General features: G+C 44.1%; 2 protein-coding genes across 2 annotated transcripts in view; one reads left to right on the top strand and one right to left on the bottom strand.

The window, feature by feature from the left end:
- T265_07344 (hypothetical protein) overlaps window positions 1-20,765 on the top strand; it is a gene marked incomplete at both ends in the record, with an annotated part of 58,181 nt that overhangs the window by 14,542 nt on the left and 22,874 nt on the right. The window contains one exon of the mRNA XM_009172843.1: window positions 5,899-5,972. Coding sequence (XP_009171107.1) covers window positions 5,899-5,972 — 74 coding nt within the window. The remainder of the gene's footprint in view (window positions 1-5,898; window positions 5,973-20,765) is intronic.
- Window positions 11,115-16,197, bottom strand: T265_14267 (hypothetical protein; the record flags this gene model as incomplete). The annotated part of the gene is made up of 2 exons (XM_009172872.1): window positions 11,115-11,321; window positions 15,991-16,197. Coding segments are annotated over 2 exons (411 nt in total), but the record flags the coding sequence as incomplete, so codon positions are not given.

Here is a 20,765-nt window from a genome sequence, read left to right as displayed (position 1 = left end):
TCAACTCCTCACGTAGGTTCTCCCCACACAAATACCACTCCATTATAAAGGCAGATTTTCAATGCTACGAATTCTCCCGCCCTCAACATAAACATTCTGTAAAGACCACTCCCAAGCAAAGAACTTCCAGAAACCGTATATCCATATAACTGATTGAGGTAAATCACCACAAGACAGGTTTACAATTTCTGTTGTATACCCTTCGGAAACAACATATGCCGGCTTGCTTGCGGTTGCTCTCCACAAGACGATAGAACGCATCCTGAAGATTAAACTGTTTACTCCTCCCTCCCCTATTACCTCCCAGCATCACCAACATCAAACGTCCTGTCGGAAATTTGCCAGAGCAACTTCCACGCATGCAATCACATGCACCTAATTTTTTTGAATAATCTTGGGATTTTGACCGGTGTGCGACAAGAGGTGATGGTCGTTGTGGCGTTTGACAAGAGGTGATGGTCGTTGTGCCAAGACAAATAATAAATCGTGGACACAGAGCCCTAGGGAATAAAGCAAGAAAAATGCCCTCATTTGCATACGAATTTGGTTTTGAAAAGGGAGTCAAGTGAATCCAGGCGGACCTTTCGTTTGTGATTGCCTGAATGTCCTGCCGCCTCATGTTTAAGTTGATGCAATGCATTGTCTAGATGTAACGTACTAATCATAAAACTGACGGAATCTCTTTGGCAGCCTACGACCGATTTTGGCTTTCTTGAAGGTCATCAAGTCTCGCTCATAATGATCTTCTATTTTAACCCAAATCGGACGGAATTCAACAACTACACTCGTACCACCAACCTTTGCGTAGTGTGTTACGTTTATACAAGTTAGATGCTCATTTCACAAGGAACTGTTTCCCACTGGAACAAAGGTGGTATTTGTACGAAAGGACGGCTGTGGTAATATCCGGATTCTGGGTTTTCAGTGTCCAATAGTGTAGGCAACTTCCCTGCGGCGGTTTATGTAAGCATAGCTTTTGATAGTTATCCGAGGAGTTGGATTGCGAGGTCACGCCTAAACAGTTGTTTGACCCACGCAATAATGGTTGGTAAAGTTTATCTTTAGGACTCCACTGAGAGGCAGTTGGCCGTTTAATCTCATAGTTTGAGCTACAACGCCCAGCAGCAGTAAGCCAGTTGAAACAGCTTAGTGGGCCACGGACTGGATGTCCCTCGCCTTGGTGTTCCGCTTATCACACTACTTGTACATCCACGAGTAGCACAAGTTGATGAAAAGCTTTTCCACTGAGAGCATGGCAGACGGTTCGCTAGTTTCAGATCCTGTGTTAGGATTGATGATTAGGTGGGATGGGCGGGCTGATCACCGAAGAGCAATCAATAAGTGACTACTTCCAAATGAAATCTAACAGACCATGTGGTCCTCGGACATATGTGTATACATACGGCCATATATATTATATGTATACATACCTAGAATATGATTGAAGTCAGATGGTTTCTCTGCCTGTTGTAAGAATACGGAAGAACGAACAGAATTACGAAGCAAATATTTAGTTGAAGACACCGCCATTTAAATGGCTGTCCTTTACCGAGAGAAGTACCTTAAGATGACAATGCCGAACTTCCCGGTAGGTACAGCTGTTTTTGTTTCGGGTTTACTCAGTCGCCTTTATTACAATTCCATTTATTCATTGGAACGGCTATCATAAAGAATGTCTGCTAGTGAGGACCGACACGGTGGAGGTTGTCCACTAGAATGTGAGGATTACAAATGTATACGGGAGGCGAAAACCTAGATCGTCAATTACACGGATAGGAGAACCAGTCGGCATCAGAAGAAGGTTAAAAGCTTCCACGGGAAATTGAATTTTTCCTGACCAACCGTCGAAGAAAGACGATTCGTATTAGTAATCTGTCGAAAGACAAAGCGCCCTCCTTGCGAAACATATTGTCCACTAAATGTGAGGATTACAAATGTATACGGGAGGCGAAAACCTAGATCGTCAATTACACGGATAGGAGAACCAGTCGGCATCAGAAGAAGGTTAAAAGCTTCCACGGGAAATTGAATTTTTCCTGACCAACCGTCGAAGAAAGACGATTCGTATTAGTAATCTGTCGAAAGACAAAGCGCCCTCCTTGCGAAACATATTTTGTTAGCCTATGGGATGATTGGGTTTTATTGGAAAAAAGGTGCTTATTAAATATGAGTAAGGTGGCATGTTCTCCAACCACTTCATTGGGTTGATTGCACAAAACGATAGAAATGATGGAAAGGAAAACATCTTAATTATCAATTGGGCCGAATACTACGACAATAAACAACTATGATCTCTGTAGAACGGAAGGGAACCCAAAGATTTAACTAGGATAGTGGGTTTGGTGCTCGAAATACGTTTGTTGAACGAAGGTAGTTCACATCTTCAAATTCGAAACCACACAGAATCCATGAGAAATCTTTATACACGAGAGGAATTAAAGCACCATTTAGGCCTTTTACAGTCCAAGTACGCATTCCTAGTTTTATTTCCATGCTTTAGTTGTCCACATTTGCGACACACATTTGCGTGTGCGCACACACTGAGGCGAGAACCCCTGGCCCGGTTCGCAAGACAGGCGACTCAAACCAACATCACGCACGTGGGAAGACAGCACTGAAACCCATGATGCTTACAGATGAGTGTGGACGGACCGGTCGATGGAGGAAATGCAATGTACACTTCGAGTTTGACCATCAATGTTAGTTTTTTGGCAACCACTAGTCCTACGTTGGGACTGCATATAAGTAGCCAAAAAGACGAACCAAAACATCAATAGAAGTTCCAGGACATTAACTCACACGTCCTGCTAGTAGACGTGATAAAATCGATACCTCAGCCCTCAGTGACATGTTCGCATAATTTGGTTGGGTTGTAGTGATAGCCGGTCAACTTCACTTTTATCACGTTCCATGCTGCTCCCTGCACCCAAAATTGCTTAGCAAATCCGACTGATCAACAACGGCAGATGGTTGGCTCCGACCCGAGATTTAGGATAACAAAGTGTCCAGTAAGCGGGCTGAGTACGAGCGTCCCGCCAGAGAAGAGATTTGGGGGACAAATGTGACTTTGCACAGTGGTAACTGCATGCCAGAACGTGCTCAAAAGCACAGGCAGTAACGTCGTCATTAGTGCCACATATATTTGCCAACTGTGGAACGATCAGACAGCAGGGATCGGCAATCAAGTAACTAGTGTCTGCTCCTTTGGATCGGGTGTAAGGTATAGCGAACAAAACGGTGAAGACAGCGGGACTAGTGGTTTGATGTCCGTTGAGCATTGAGCCTCACCCGATGGAGGCAAACACACACAAAACACACAGGTTTTGGTGATTGATTGATTGACTGATTTGCACAGAGGCGGGACTAGTGGTTTGATGTCAGTTGAGCATTGAGCGTCACCCGATGGAGGCAAACACACACAAAGCACACATGTTTTGTTTATTGATAAGACTGACTTGCACAGAGGACGACGGGACACCTTACAGAGGGCTAATCTGAGTAGAAATCAACATTGCCTAGTTAGCTTGAAAGTGGTCCAATATCCAAGCTGACTCAAAGTCAGCAGACCAAAATGTCCCGGTAGGCACCAGATGGTGGTTCGAACGTCATCTCAACGGAAGCCAATATCCTGAATCCATTTGTGTTTTCTGTTGCAAGCGTCGAAATACCGTAATTTGCTTAGAACAAGCCTCTCTGCAAGGAAATCGCCTATTGTAAGAACCTTTTTTATTCGAATTTCCCCCATTCCAATTAGCTTTCAGTTTTGACATCTGTCGAATTCTGTCAGTAATATGACCATAGTCACAACCGTCCTTAGCACTCCAAGGCATTCAGAAAGGATCCGCTAAATACGAAGCTTTTACAGATGATAAGTTTATAGCAGATTTGATGTTGATAATTTCATTTCGACTGGGACTGATTAAAAGGGTGTGGTATGGTTGTTCAAGTTTAAAGTTCGCCAACGAACTAACTTGTGCATACGACGTGTATGAATTCAAGTGATTTTTGTTTCATTCATCATGTGCGTCCAAATTTGCTTGGAGCCCGACAACAAGTAAATAGTGGAAAATTGTTCTCAACACTCCACAGACATCAAGAGACGACATCGTCCTTTGGCGTTGGCGACGGCGTTAGACATACCTAGGTCTCCAAAATCTCACCTCGAGAGACCGCCTGCTCCGTAGCCTAAAATAGTACAAGGCAGTCAAGATATTCAGTAGTGCTGAGACAGGAGAACTGCTCCGCACACCCTCAATCCTAAATTTTGTAATCAGTAGAGACAAACCTAAAGGCGGATTAGTTTACAAGAAGAGAATTATCAGGCTCCGCTCTCGTGATGTCAAACGATCAAAATTGTCCCATCTGGTAATAATGACAATTGTTCGGCTGTGTTGTCCTTTTTGGGCATGGCTGCTATGCCATCCGAGGAGGGCCGATATGCTGTCAGGTTGCCCATGATGCAAGAGGAGCACTCAAGATGCCGGGGATGGGTTTGAACCATGGGCAGTAAGTGAGCACCCTAGCCACTGAGTCACTGAGCTCATTCTATCTGGTGGTTGGAGAAACATATCAAGGGAAACATGGGATTTCAGAACAAGAGCCATTCAATTAGGTATAATGAATGTTTCGGGTGTCAGCAAGCGAGTGTGTTTGGCAAACTTCGGTATGGGAAAATTGACCTTTTAAACAACTAGAAGTAAAAATAAAACTAACACAACCATAGAAACTATTTTCGAGGTGGCAAATTAAAAAAACGGAAACTAAGCATCTGATACGCATCCGCCAGTTAGCACAGATTTATTTTTAGATGACTAAAGGACTTATACTGAAGATGATTGGGAGGTGGATGGGAGTTTAAACTGGGAGACAAGGAAACTAAACAAAAAAAAACGAGAAACTGGGGCTGTCGAAGAATTTTCAGCGACCTTAAGAGTAGCGTGTTACGCTTAAATCAAGGATTGTTCTGAAAACTCGCGGAATCTTCGTGCAATTTCTTCCGAGCTGAAATATTCCGACAGGCATTCCGCAAGGTAGCTACAATTAAGGGGGCTACTATACTTTTGTCATCAAAGTCGAGATCAGCTGATTTCCCTGACGATATCTTCAATCTACCCATCCAAAATAACGAGGATTGGTCTGAACAGGATAATGTAGACACAGAAATACATCAAACAGGTCTCTGTTGATTACAGTTAACCAATGAAGCAACAAGCGCTAGAGACCTACAGAGGCAGAATCACGTTCGGCAACTCGTGATCCAAAGTGTTTACTATGGTGCCGTAAGCGCGCAACATATACGAGCAACTACGGTCACCAGACAGCCTAAACGAGGTCGGGGGTGCTGATGGTGACAGGAGCTCAGCAATGTAAATGCAATCAAGCAGACCCAAAACCGAACGAAACGGTGGCAGACCAATAGACGAGAGTGTGAATACATGGGTACTTACTGTAAAATGTACAACCATTCGATGTGTAACTGCGAGCTGTTTAAATGTGAGAAGCCAGTGATATGGATGTTTTAGGGAAGGTTTTCAGTTCAACTAACTGTTTAACAATTCAGACACGTATTTGACTAGTGAGAAATAGTCATATTTAGTCACATCTCAAATCAAACTCGCCAAATGCTCAAACTGATTCGAGGGGGGCATGGGCAGGAGGAAGCTGTTAACCAAATGATCTAGTGTCCGATTCCCTAAATCCGCCCCAAAAAGACCAAACGAGGGCGTTCATGTGACCCAACCTTTTGAGTCAGATCACATTCCCTCCTCATCACTCATTCCAATGACAATTCTTACGATACATTACGTCACAACATTTACATTGTAAGGACGGATATAGTGAAAAAGAGTTTCTCTGGGTAGTATGATGCTATAAGGTCCTACTTCGTTTCCCATACAGAGCAAAAGCAACATTCATGCGACAGAGAAGAATGGGTGAAGAAAGGGTATGATGGACGAATTGAACTCGCTAGGGTGAGAGTAGACTTTAGACGAACTCTGACCTTTCAAACCCACCCTAACTGCCTCATAGAACTGACGAGTGAAACGGATGCATTCAGGAAATAATTGTAGGAGGGCTAGCGTGGACTACACGCGTGTGAATGAGTTTCAGATCGGATGAAAATCTCGCTCGTGCGGAACGAAATATTGCAGGATTTGTCGGTAGTCGAAATCCACTTTGGACTAAGAAGTCGTTTACAATGACAGAGACCGAATGACGATAAAAAGAGGCATGAACTACAAAATGGTGATATTAGATATTGTATAGCCGGAAAAGATTGAGCAACGGTTAGAATTCTGATGGCAATCAGGCAAATTTCGTATGGTCAGGGGTCGTCGCATACTTCGTCCAAAAGCGGAAGTTTACACGCTTTTCACGACAGGACATGCATTACTTTAGAATAGGCAAACCATTTCTAGAAGAGACTGGAAAGCCTTGCCACTGTGGGAGGAAAAACTACAAAGAAAATACCCTGTGATCAGTTTATATGGAGTGTTTGCGACAGTTTTTGTTACACGATGTATGTATGCACATGTAACTGGAATAAATGTCAGTTATTCAGTAGGGTAAACTTTTGTACAATAGCCATCAGCCTCAATCAACTGGAGAAGTCATGACGTGACGTGAACTCCGTGGTTGAAGAATGAGTGGCGCTATGTCCTCTATAAGTGCAAGTTAATCATACTGCTGCTCAGCTGCTCGTGGCCGAACGGTTGTGTTCGACTATTAAACCGGAGGTCGCGAATCCAAAACATTCTGAAGTTTCGTGAGATACACATCACTGATGATCCACAGTAAGGGCGAGACATCCGTTCAGCCCCTCTGAACTTTTCAGTGTTACCTTTGCCAGCAAATCAGATGACACATAATTGAAATCTATGTTAGGTCTGCATCGTGATGCATATGTATATTGGAACCCTCCCACATATAAGCTTATAGAAAATGAGGTTGCACTTAGGCAAGTCAAAAATAGTTTACTAGCTGGTTGCACGAGCAAAATCAATCACTGGTGGAGACTTAGCCTCGTGGCCGACGGTTGTGTTCGACTATTAAACCGGAGGTCGCGAATCCAAAACATTCTGAAGTTTCGTGAGATACACATCACTGATGATCCACAGTAAGGGCGAGACATCCGTTCAGCCCCTCTGAACTTTTCAGTGTTACCTTTGCCAGCAAATCAGATGACACATAATTGAAATCTATGTTAGGTCTGCATCGTGATGCATATGTATATTGGAACCCTCCCACATATAAGCTTATAGAAAATGAGGTTGCACTTAGGCAAGTCAAAAATAGTTTACTAGCTGGTTGCACGAGCAAAATCAATCACTGGTGGAGACTTAGCCAGGTAGTGTATGATGGGTGGCAGCAGATTAGTTGCATTCAGTGAAAGATGCTTCGTTCCAAAACATGAACGTTACTGTAGAGACAGTTATTCGAAAAAAATGGTTCACAAGTACCAGCAAAGCTAAGATACTATAAACGTACTCTCGATGAATCCCCAATATGTGGAGTTCCTCTGGTGTTTATCCGGCAGGTTGAGTCTAAATTTCATGTCATGCGTTCACAGAACGCATGCAACAATGACCGGGAAGAACATCCTCAAAGAAATATAGAAAATATTTTCGGCTGCATGCGTTATCAAAATCGCTTTTGGCATGTAGCGACTGACAAAGAAAGAGATAGGCGTACTTTGAGCAAGGGTATAGTTAGGCAGGAAGAACTGCCATTTGGAACACCATGCGTCACACCTTACGCATCAATCCTTCTTTGACTATACGTGTCGTTGCGAAACCAGTCGTTTGTGACCTTATAAGACACTTTAGTGATATTTGCGTAGTATGGTACCTAATAGGTACGCACACGTTTAGATAAAATCTACAACCCTTCTGATGGAAACACTGACAGGACCAATCTAAAGCGGGAGCTTCGGATGGAGTAAACAGCGTAGTGTTGTAACCTGTGTCTGTGAACACCACAGACGTACTTCATGACAGTTTGGTAGGATACAGTTTATGTAGCCCTAACTGCCAGTCGGATGCTATGACTCAAGAGTATAACCGGACCAGTCAATGTAGAGAAGTGATCGCAGTTGTACGATTCGAGTTTGGTTATTTTTTACCCAGCTCGCAGAGTTGTCTTGATGTGATAGAATAACCCATGACTGAAAAAGTTTGGGGACGCCTGCTGTAGAAAACCTGTCAAATCGAATAAAGCCGTCGTTAGAAGCCTGTTGCTACCGCAGGATATTATAGTGATAGCGCTTGTGATAGCTGTTCTACGTGCCGGTTGATTGACGAATCCAGGTTGATTCCAAAGAACATAACACTGAGAATAAAAGTACCCATCTTGGTACCGAAAATGGTTCTCGTTTGGTTTTGGTTTTTGAAGCAGAAAGGCACTTAATTACATAGCAATCTCCTCTTTAAAGGAGATACTTCGTGAAATGTTTTCTCGTGTCGGACAGTGTTGGAGAAAGTCGAGGGTGACCAGACCCCCAGATAAACCTAATCTAAACTGGAACAGTCACATGAAGTCGTTGGTGTCTGAATAAGGTCGATTGGGGATGGCATCGTTCTCAACACAGTAATCTCGGAGGGGTGACAACTGCCATGGGGAGTTCAAAGAAGTGCTCTCCATCAACCACGATGCAGTGTGGGATCCCTCCACAGCAAGGATAATGCTCTTTAGAGGTTACAAGCAAACTTGTGCTTTGGGTCTCTTCTGGAAGAACTACTGCCTCAGAAATAAGTGTTTCGTCACCTGTCTAGACATTGACCTGCATGCTACTTTCTGAGCATAGGGACGACTTGTTAGACAACCCGACTGGTACGGTACCTACTATTACAATTCAGAAGTGTGGCCGAGAGTGTGCTTTGATTGCGTATCGAGCGCTTTACATCATTACAGGCGTGTCACACCTAATTTGGCCTGACTCAGGCGAGTTACCGTTCTTAAGAGACATCCTTTAGAGGGGAAGTAAATTCCCTGCAGCGACATCCATCATCCATAACCTGGCGTGTGAGCACCCAAGAGAGGCCTGTACTTCAATAGACGTCAAATACATTTTCCCCATAGAAGCGTTTCTTGAGGCGAATTCCTGTAGCCACATTTAGTGCCGCACCCGGGAACGGAAAACTTAAAAGGGACGCGAAATGAACGTGAAAACTGCAAAGAAATGGGTAAAAATGCGAAGTTGTGGCTTCAGAAGATGTGATAATGATCACCCAAAGATGGAAAGACTTCTGGGAACCACACTAAAAAGCTTCAGTGGGGTTCTACGACTGCATCTGGAAAAATCTGTCGTTTGTTTTAATTAAGGTCGGACGAGGTCACAGTTGCCAACCTATGTTTTACATGTAACTAGGCGAATGATAGGTGAAATACCAAAAATTCTTAGCCCTGTGGGTTGCTTTGCTGAAATTAACGCGCCGACACCATCATTATCATTGACAGCACATCAATCTTCACCATTGATGCTTCACTGTCGTACAACCATAATTTATTTGGAAGCCTTATTGTGAAGAAACAGTGGATCGGGAAGGATCTTAGTGCTAGCCTACCACAGGAATTCCGAGGTATCTACACCCCAAACACTCGTTCGGCCATTCTGGATAGAAACTGACAAGAACGCCACTGACACCTAGTGGTAGCGATATCTTACTGCGTCTGTAGCCATGAAAGGGAGATCACATGGACCCCACCCTGGAAGGCGAGTCGTACCAACAGCACCCATACTTCTTGTGATCGTTTTCATATACAACTTAAAGATAGACCATCACTCTGTTTGTGCCATCCTGAATTGGGCATGGGAAACAGATATTCTTTCCACAAGCGATGATTCGGGATGCGCAACACAAACAAACAACCGAAGCCTTTGGTGCTGGACGCATTCTTCGATTGAAGTTATCGTTGTACAGCCACACATGTTTTCTAATTGCCTCATTGCGGATTCGCCGACGCCAGGTTACACGGTTCTGAGACGATAGTTGTCCAAGACACCACATGTCGACTAACTGTAGGCATCAGGTCTCACCCGTACTTTAGCTTAATACACACGCTCTTTGACATTCAGGAATAGGCCACTTTACTGCTACAGGAGTCTCAACTTGGCCAACGCGACCCGAGCATTACAGATTCTTGCACGGACGTCATCTGTCGGAATCGGAACTAATACGACTTCCGAAATTCGTAACGCGCTCCACAACTTCGAGCCCCTCTCCATGAATTATAAGTGTTGTGTTCAGTGACTGCATGTCCATGAGCACGACCTTACAACGTACCGTTTGAAAGCACATGCCAAAGAATGGAATGACGTTGGCCAGTTCATCCGGCTTCTTATCCTCTTCGAAGGCAAGAACAATATCATCTGCATATTCGTCAACAGCTCTATTTGAATACGAAGGCTGTGGAAACCTTCCAATGTTCGCCTTATTATCTGGTCGAGCACACAATTTAACAGGAATGGAGAGAATATACACTCCCAACGGATGCAACTGTGTACAGAAACTTTTTGGCAGCTCTTAGTATGCTCTCATACGCCTGGAAGTAGGCGAAAGCAAAGAATTTATTATGCTCACGAACTTCCAGGACACTCTTTGTTGGACAAGGAAAGCAGACCGACCAAGTGAGTCGAATTCGCCTTGGAAATCCAAAAATACTGAAATTGTGGGTGGTTTATACGTACGGCATTGTTCTAGCACCTGTAGAGGTTTGGTTAACGCAGTCCCAACCAGGCCGGAACCCCCTTGCTTTTGTCGAGTTAACGCTTCACGGACCACCACAAGGCGATGAAAAACAAGTGACGCCAAGGTTCTCTTTACGACTGGGATCGAGCTAATCCCCATGTAACTACCACACTCACCACGGGCTCTATCACCGATTCTCTCCAGTCGTATAGTGCAGTCTTCTTTTCTCGGATGGAGGCAAGTAGTTCAAACACTGACTGAGTACTTCACCCCCATCTTTGAATGTGGCTGGGAGGCCGTTCGAACCAGGAGTTTGATGGTGCCTAAGGGGACATATGTAATCTTCAACATCCGAGGCCATAGTTGGGTTCTAGTGTTCCTCGAGAATCCAAACGAATGGCAGCAGGTGCCACGAGGATTATTGTTCAAAGTGCCCTTACCCGGAGGTTGAGATATCCTTCCTTACCGAAGCTAATTGCGCCAGTTTGATATCTGATGCTTTCGCTCACTGACAGTCCCCAGGGTCCGGCCGCACTGATCGACAGAAATAATCTCATTGCATTTCCGGTATCCTGTGCCTCTTGCACTTCCTTGACCTTCTGTGTCCACCACGCGGTATATTTCCTTGACAGACTACATTACTCACCAAACTGATTTGCAAATAAGCGCATTTAACCAACTGCGTATAACTTGATGTCCAAGCAGAACATAATATTCAAAAGTAAAGTCGGGGAGTGTGGTCATCCGCTCAAGAAGGACTAAAGTGACCATGGGCTGCTGAAGGGCTTTTACTAACCTTATAAGTAGGATGATCATTCCCTATTCTGTTAGAAGTACATCGCCGAAGGCAACAGGTGTTCACTTGTAGTAACCTAAAGGTGTGTGCGGTGGAGATTGATAGCAATCCCCCTAGCGGGTCAATTAAGTCAACGAGCCGTCTCAAATAAGGTGACTCCAGAAAGAGTATTCACACTATCTTCACATGAATGCTGCAACACGAACTTCATTGACACGAAATAACCATCGTATACAAGTCGCAGCACGTATAATTCACACTCGTGTGTACCCTGCAGATGGAGACCCTTCTGAAGGAAGATCACTTGCACAAAAGGTACCCAGGCAACCATGAAACAGGGGCTACCCGCCGAAGATAAATCGACTTAACAGAAGCTCAAATAATTTCCTGTTCTTGGGAGGATCCCTTTTAAAGAAATGCTGATGCAGAAAAAAGTCCTCACGTGTAGACTGAGGATTCTTGACAATTTCATGGTTTAGAAAGAACATTCTAACGTTATTTACTCATACGTTTCCGCCCAGTAATTAGGTCAAGAGAAATCTGGGTTTCGCAAAAGATATTCCAGTAAAATTCGTGAGATTGTCAATGATAATTCTGGAGTGCCTTGATATAGAGTTGACTATGAACATATGTCAAGTGAAGATACCCTGAGACGCACTCCACCAGGTTTCATTCCCGAGTCTGAATGCTTCTTGGGGCACCTTAATCTGAGATATTTAACGAGACATTGGGATTCCTACTGAACCATGAATAGTTCGAAATAAATTCGGTGATTCTAGTATCAGAAAATTCATATTTGAAATGTCACTCATTAAGAAACCTGAGAAATAGCACTGTCACCCATTTGGTCTCCACCAATTTTAGTGAGTAGTGTGAGGGTATCTTGGAGATTTCGTCCAGTAAATAAAGCCAATAGATGACGAAAAGCCTAGGAGCGCTGTGTGGACGTTTCACTTTTATTGGAAATCGTCAGCATCACATGGAACTCCAAGGAGTGTCGAATCCGCGACCAACCGGTCCACAGTTGAACACAACCGTTCGGCCACGAGCGCCTGGGCAGCAGTGTGAGTAACTCGCAGTTACAGAGTATATAGCGCCACTCATTCTTCAAATCAGGGAATCCAAAGCGTGGGGTCACGTGTTGATTGAGTGGCTTCTCGAGTGACGACTTCTCAGACGAATGGCTCACCCGTAGCGTGAATTATTTTTCCCTTTAAGCTACTTGTTGTTTGTTGATAGTTTGAGGAGATCTGAGAATGCTCAATGGAACCTAGCTAGGCCATTTTGTTCAACCCGGATATCAGCAGCATTTGGCAGCCACGTGTCGTTCAGTGTACTCTGAAGTGCATACATAACAGACGAATGCGTTCGAAAGAAACGTGTTGATTGGCTTCTCGAGTGACGACTTCTCAGACCAATGGCTCACCCGTAGCGTGAATTATTTTTCCCTTTAAGCTACTTGTTGTTTGTTGATAGTTTGAGGAGATCTGAGAATGCTCAATGGAACCTAGCTAGGCCATTTTGTTCAACCCGGATATCAGCAGCATTTGGCAGCCACGTGTCGTTCACTGTACTCTGAAGTGCATACATAACAGACGACGAATGCGTTCGAAAGAAGCCAAGTCGAAGATACAAGGGACTTTCCACCGTTTTATAACACACTGATGACAAGTGTCATGAAGTAAAGACGCCTGGCACCGATTAAATCAAACAAAGCGGACGATTAAGGAGGACCAGAATAGGTCACATTAAGAACGAGAATGAACCAAACCCACTTGGCCTCGTAGCCGTGAAATAGGGGACAATATTTCTCGTGCGGACAACACAGGACATGGTCCCCTTTGTAGGATTTGTGTACAGTGATTCGCAAGTGCCCACTAACGGGAAGTTGCAAACTGAATACGGCTGGTTCAAAAACGATTGACCAATGGTATTTCTGTTCGGCATCAGATAGGTGACATCTGGCCGACGAGCACCTCATGAGTACGATCCAATAGACCCATATAAAGTTACTAAGGCTCACCGTACACAACGTGTCTTTACTACCATCAGTTAAGCCGCTAAAAGTACATCAATTTAACGACGCAGATTTCACAATAGACAAACTGTGGGACCAGAGATGTCGGTGCGCAGCCGGTTTTAGACACAGACGGGCCCACTAGAGGTGTGGGTATCCAAGCCGTAGTCATTTTTTCTCAAGCCCGTTCTCAGCCCGGCAACCAGCTGTCGCTATCGTGTGAGTGTCTGAGATGTAACTTGGCTACTAGTTCACCTTGGGATGGCTGATGTGGCTAAGTGCACGATCTGCCGAATTTAGAGCGGTTCAGCTGATCCAGATCTTGGATGCCTCAGCTGTCGATCTGACCTGCTCGGTCACCTGAGTCCATCAGTAGGCTGTGTAACACTAAGTAGGTTTGATATAAAATAGTGTATATTAATCAGGGAGCGAACTTGAATAGGATGTAGTCAGGTGTCACCCTAAGACTCAATCGTTGCCTTAAAAATTGGAGGGAAAGAGGAAATTGCTGCTGAGGAATCTCAAACTGAAGAGACGAATGAAAACGTATTCTAGTCACAAGGTACGCTTCTGTCACTGTGCTAACAGCCTCCACAACCTGAAAGGCTTTTCAGATATGCTCTAGAAGCAGGGCCACTAGGGTGTGCAGTCTAGTTTAACACATTTCCAAGTGCATAGGATTTGAACAGGGAATATAAAATTATGGCCTCTATAGTGTACTTCGAAGAAGAGAGGAATGGAGTCACTGAATCGAACATGAAATGGAGTAGAGAGGCCGTATCATCTCGATAAGTACAGCTCACTGGATAGAAAAGCCATTCCATCTACATAACCTCCATAGTTATATCATTTAAGGTCATCCAATATCTTTCCCGCGTATTCTGCTGTTGGGAACAAGCCTATCCAGCAGATAAGTCAGTCATATTCATACAACTATCCACAGCAGTCTCCACTTGGATTGCGTCCCTTTCCTTAGTATTTCCAAAGTAGAAGATTACAGAGTGGAAGAAGGTAACAGTTTTACAATCGAAAAGGCAGTTCCGATGATTAAAAATCAGAATTTGGCATCTATAGTACTAACCTCCCTTCCCCCAAGGAGGAACAGGTTAGTAAGGACGGGTTTTTGCTTTCTAGTGTCTTTTTCCTGAGTTTGTCGGTTATTGGCAATGTTTTGGAAGTGCTTATTTGATTAGATTACAAAAGATAGTATGGGTCGTAAGCCACTTCTGAGAGGTTGTGGTCCTTGTTGAGATTGATCATTGTTAGGGGGTCAGTCGGTCTAACCTCATACTCGCTGTTTGGTTTGAAAATACAGTTAGCTAATAACTTTGACGACGTACGTCGCTTAAACAACTGCGAGGGGGTACTACCTACCTAGCTCCAGTAGGTTTAGATTGTGTGAAACTCAGTTAAGGTGTGCACCTCCAAACAGGTATGCCTACCCACTTCACCTGTATTTGATGAATCAGTTGCGATAAACTGAAATGGGTCAACAAAAGATGTACTCTGTCCAAGAGGTGACAGCATGACGCAACACGCAAATTTGTCCATTATTTATTTTCCGACCGATGTTACGCTAATCATATGCACACACACACACAGCCACGTTGCTATGACGCAGGTTCTGCCATACAACTCGACAAAGTATCCTAACAACAGTAATGGGGTCAGTGTTGCTTGTGCTCACAAGTTCCAGTAATGGTGCCATCATTTGTTGGTCGGATTTACAAACAGAATGTGAAACACGTCTTACGCAACCGAAACCAGAACGTTCTAGACGCGGACTGGTTCACACAACCGGGTAACCTATACACAGGGTAGTCATAGCAACTGCACTGCCAGCAAACAACCCATTACGTAACCAAAACACAGAATATCGCACAGCAAAAACGCGGACTTTTGAACCGAATGCTGGCAACTGTTCGAGTAAACACCAAGCCGTTTAAGTGAAATCGATAAGATCCGTAGCAGCAGTAAACTGTGACAAGAACGCCTACAATGTTGGATCAAAACAGTGGATTGAGCTATTAACACCCGGAGAAGGAAAGCGTTTATCCACGAAATGATGGACGGCTTCATACGGGACGTGCATGCCCACGATAAACAGGTCATTTATTTGAAATGTGGCTGGTCGAGGTTCTGGAGTTAGAGTTTCTTTAAAGTCTTTATTTTTGAAACATGTGTACAGATTACCAGGATGTGGGCCGGTAACCAACCGGTAACGGTGCCAATGTGGGAATCGAAACCGGGTCGGAAATGGTTTTAGCGATTTGGTCCACTCGGCCATTCAGGCCATTCATGGTCACTCAGCAGTGACTGTGGGCTTTACTGCAATTGTGGCTATAGATAAGCGCTATCCAGAAAGACACTCGAGTAAAGTAACATTCTTCGGAGTCATTAGGATAATAAAAAAAACCAAAATTTACAGAAATACTATAGATTATTCTTGGATATTCAACCTTATGTGCCTGTGGTGTTGAGCGGATAACTTCATACTCTGGACCATCCTGTTTAAAAAATCGATAAAAATAAAATTAAACAATCGTTCAACTGTAACACGCTTTTGGTGCCTAGGTGCAATGACACCCAAATGGAGTACGAGGGATGAGATACTGTCAAGTTGCCCAAACCTAGACAGAAGCAGTCGAGATACTGAGGTTGGGTTCGAACCACGGACTTTCCGGTCAATAATGAAACTTAAATGAGATTTGGACCAGATAAACTTCAAGATACCTTCATAAGAGATCCCGGGAACCGATTTTCTACACTTATTTCTGAGTGTGACGTGCACGGCACATGATAAGCTTTTAACAGTACACTACTGTGTTCTTCGTCAGTGGATGAAAACTTTCTTGAGAGGTGGTTCACTACTCTTAAGAATGTTAGTACAATGCACATAACCAGATGCTCTTCCTGTATCCAACGTCCCCCTCTATTCTGACCACATACCTACGCACACCCCCAAGTTAAGGCTATCTCTGTCCAATACAATCGTATTTGTTTGATTGTTTTTAATTAGTAAGAGAGAACGAGTGCTGTATTATGAAAAATCCTACGTAGCAAAGGTCGCAATGAATTAGAAACTTAGTGTACGTGTTCCCAACGGTTTTACGGACGCTGTTGGCAGGTATTTAGCTCTTAAGGTGCATTGATCTGGGCAGTTTGGGTCGGTTCGGGTCAGGTTTGGACGAGATAAAGGTTAATTAATTTGCTCCCTTTAGGCCAGTGGTTGACAACCAGAGAGAATCGGTCCCAATGGAAGAGGTCAAAGTTCCCACCAGAGAATATAGGTTAGAGGTTTACAAACTCGAATAATCACAATACCGTAAATCACCAATAAGGAACCCGGGAGCAAAAACCCCCTTCGAACTTGAGAATATCCTCTGTATTCCCAATTAGTTTACGCCCCCATTAGAGTCAAGGTTAATCCAGTGATGTGGACAAGGGATAGCAACTCAGGTCCAGTGAGGAAGGAATCCGCTCCTTAATGGATATAACGTCTCCGCGCGGATGTAAATTCCCATCCAATGTAAGTATTCACTTGGTTCGCCTCGTGTGCTTTTAGTGAAATAACTCTGAATTTAAAAAAAACTGACGTAATATCGCGGTTCGCTCACACAAGTGGACTTCTGTTTGATGGCATGGGAGTGTGGGCGAGAAAATACCACGAAGCAGAGCTACGAAGATGATTTTTTTAAATGTCTAATATGATAATGTAATGATGCCTGGGGCACTCATCAGTTAGACAGAACGCACCACTTTCACGGACGGAACACGAGTGCATGGGGCATTGGGCCACAGAGTTAGGCTAAGAACATGACGGTGATTGTTGGATTTACAGACGATTAGGTGCGAAGATTTTGACGACGCACCCTCGAGTGATAGGCGATGATCATCAGCCAATATCTTCAGCTCTCTTGGTGCAAAAAGGTTAGAAATTGGGTTCTTTTGATTGATAGAGAATAAGCAACACTTTGCAACTACAGGAATAATCATACATCTATGCTCTTCTCCATGTTATTTACCCCGGTAATTGCGATTTCTGGGGAAATGATGCGCTGTGTTGAAACCATAGGTCCAAGTCAGAGGACTTGGCTTAGGCTTTCGATCCGCAGTCTTCCTACTTGCACCACCCGGTCTTGCAATCGTGACAAAAAACTGCTGTAACCAGATTGTGCCAGTTTACATGCTTGCTTAAAACGTCTATCGAAGCAGTAAAAATCGGCTCATTTTGACTGAGTGCTTATGTAAGAGTGCCAGTGTTGAAAATGCTTTCCATAAACTAGTAGGCAAAGCTGCCACAATCTCCTCTATACAGTGTGCGAAACTCTATTAAAGTCATAAGTTTATTTTGATTTTCTCCGCTGCGAATACATCCAGAACAGACACATTTGCCACGGTAGACAACTCGCCACATTTTCGCTCGATTTCGGATTTGTACACGAGAATTCCCGAGAGATCGTGTCGCGTGCGTACAGTGCGAAGGCCATGAAAGTCCCTTAACCAATCCAATCGATATTTTCCCTGAGGTGCCCACGGATTCAACAAATGATGCCCCAAGGTCACAGTTTCTGTGTTCTTGATAAAGATTGCCACTTACTGATGATTTATGCTTTCAACATGAAGAAAACGCAATGAAGAATGGCAAGCGAATCGCCATTGTCTGTGCTGGATAAAGCAATTATACTCGCTGATAACAATACGAGAATGAGTAATGCTTTGTCGCAACGAAATTGCTTGATCGATTAATTTGGCGAATGACTTCCTGGGCAGTATCCCTGAGCAGGTTGTCAGGAGAACTAGGGACTTATCATGAAATCTATAGACGACGCAAACTCTAGTGTACTGGAGAACGTAGATATCCAGAAGACGAGTAACTTGGATACAAAAGAGGTCCCTCAAATTGCATATAAAGTTGGGCACATCCAGCAAGTGCTCCGCGGGCTCGAAACATTCAGATGTTAGGGAACCCACTTTAGCTGGCCAGAATACGCAAGGGACACAGTACAGTCAGCAAACTGTCATATCTCATGAAATCACTAGTGAAAGCTGGCGATGCTCCGTGATGATGAAATGGGTGAAAAACATAATTCCGATGGCTGGTTTTGCTGCTGGCAGTCGAAGTTAAAATGGAGAATCCTTTATGGTCTCTGTGGTAGGCATACATCATACTGTTGAACCGGACGGAAAACATCAAGACCCCTATAGACTAACTTTCCATGTCATTGCGAGAAGCAGGTGAGAAACAGGACACTCTGGTATAGCAAGGCCTCCAGCCATACTGCTCGGTTTACGAGATCATTGTTCCCCTCAAGAGTGGGTGATCTCCAAAGGGTTCTACGGACAGGTACAAAGATAGACCCGCAGGAATTCATGTGGGGTAGATGACAAGGCCTGTACCCAGCTGAAAAAGGCTTGCCGATACCATGGGTAGATTGAAGTTGTGCATCTGGATATGCGATGAAATCTGAAGGAAAAACTGCTGGAATGTTTAGTGAGAAATGTGAAAGATTGCTACCATTTACTGGTGAATAACAAAGAACGTCACATATTGCCATTGGTTTGGGCTGGTCTTATTAGCGTTTCGCACCCTTCCAAAATACTACATGGCGTTTCAAGAATTCCGTACATACCAAATCTAGAATGATCCCGAATTCCGTAAACAGATGCCTCGGATACCTGCTGACGGTTCGAACGCTTCAGGCTCAGTGACATTCGATGGAATCAAGAAAACTGTTTGCCACGTTTCAACTACTGTGTCAAACTCGAGAAAGCGCCTCACATTGTCACTGATGGATTCGAAATCTACCAACACAGCTCTACCCACCTGCACACAAGTGCTGAGACTTCAGGATCACTCAATCGAACTTTGGTAGTTACACACCTTATTTTACCCGCAAATTTGGTGCGCACGAGCCAATTAGATTGGGGGCTTACAAACTCATACGCAACGAAGTTGTAAGGAACAAAAGGAAGGGGAAATAAATTCAAGCCCATCAATACATTAAGACCCACTCTGGGTCCGCGAAGCGCAAGGGCGTCTAATAAAGAGACCGCCCTGAAGGGGCGTCGCCTACTTCAAGAGTAAAGAGGAGCGTTCCGACACTTAGAGGAGTAACCAACCCGAAGAGGCCTGATGAGGACCTCTGCGAAAAAGGATACCTTCCCTGAAGAATTCATATTTGCGTTTGGCTTCAGCTCCAAACTAGTGGTTGAACCCCCAAGAGGGGTCACATGCCATCTTTCCCCGCGGTAGTCTCCGTTAGAGGTGTTCCACTCTGCACACAGCTGCCGTTGCTGGTTACTGAAACCATCGCATAGATTGAACCACGGTGTACTTGTAAAACGGTCCAATTTTTAAGTTATCTAGTTGTTGCAGAATAAATTAATCTATTATTGAACCATAATGTACGCACCATTAGCCAAAAACCAACACAAACTTTCAACCGTCGACGGGCACAGGAAGGTGGCTTGCACGTTCCCGGATGGATCAAAACACATAATCGCTTAACTTTCGTGGGCACTTCACTGAAGGTCTTCTTCAACCTCGTCACGCCAAGCAGCTTGCCGTGAACCACACCGACCTTAAGAGATCATTCGAACCCAGGTTATCATGTCATACCATCAAACTGTAATTTATCAGGTGAGATCATCGGCCATATACCGAACCAACACAGTACAAAGAATCATCGGAATTAAATGCCGTGTTAATCGATCCTCGGTGTAAGTATTCGGTTTGTTGCTGAAGTAATACGACGCTTACTGAGTGCACTAGCCATATATATGCCGTAGACACTGGATGGACCAGTTTGCATGTTTCGGCGAACCAGTGTTCACGAAGGAAAATGTGAAGCAACTGCAAGACACTCAGCCTGAATCGATTCAACTCAGAACAGGAGTTAGCCAGGGAAACTCCATTATTCGTCAAAAACTGCAATAGGCCTGCTGCGACCAGGTCACAGAAACGCATGTACCTGGGAACTGCCAGAACAATCTCTTCATATGTTTCGGTCGATCGTTTCAAACCAAGGTTTTGCACCCTTCCGAGGCGGTGATATCCACCTGCACTTTTAGGATTAAGACCCCCTATAGAAAGACAAGCTAATTCGATGTGAAGCAACGCCGTAGTCACGCACTATCGGGAGTGACAGCTGCAGTGTTGAATCTTTCAAGTTTATGTATTCGGTTATACAGGAGTCCTCGCTATTTCCGCCCCCGGACCATGCATATATATATATATATATATATATATATATATATATAT

Source organism: Opisthorchis viverrini (assembly GCF_000715545.1).
Source record: "Opisthorchis viverrini unplaced genomic scaffold opera_v5_169, whole genome shotgun sequence".
NCBI classification, from domain to species: domain Eukaryota; kingdom Metazoa; phylum Platyhelminthes; class Trematoda; order Opisthorchiida; family Opisthorchiidae; genus Opisthorchis; species Opisthorchis viverrini.
This window is presented reverse-complemented; position numbering and strand designations above follow the sequence as displayed.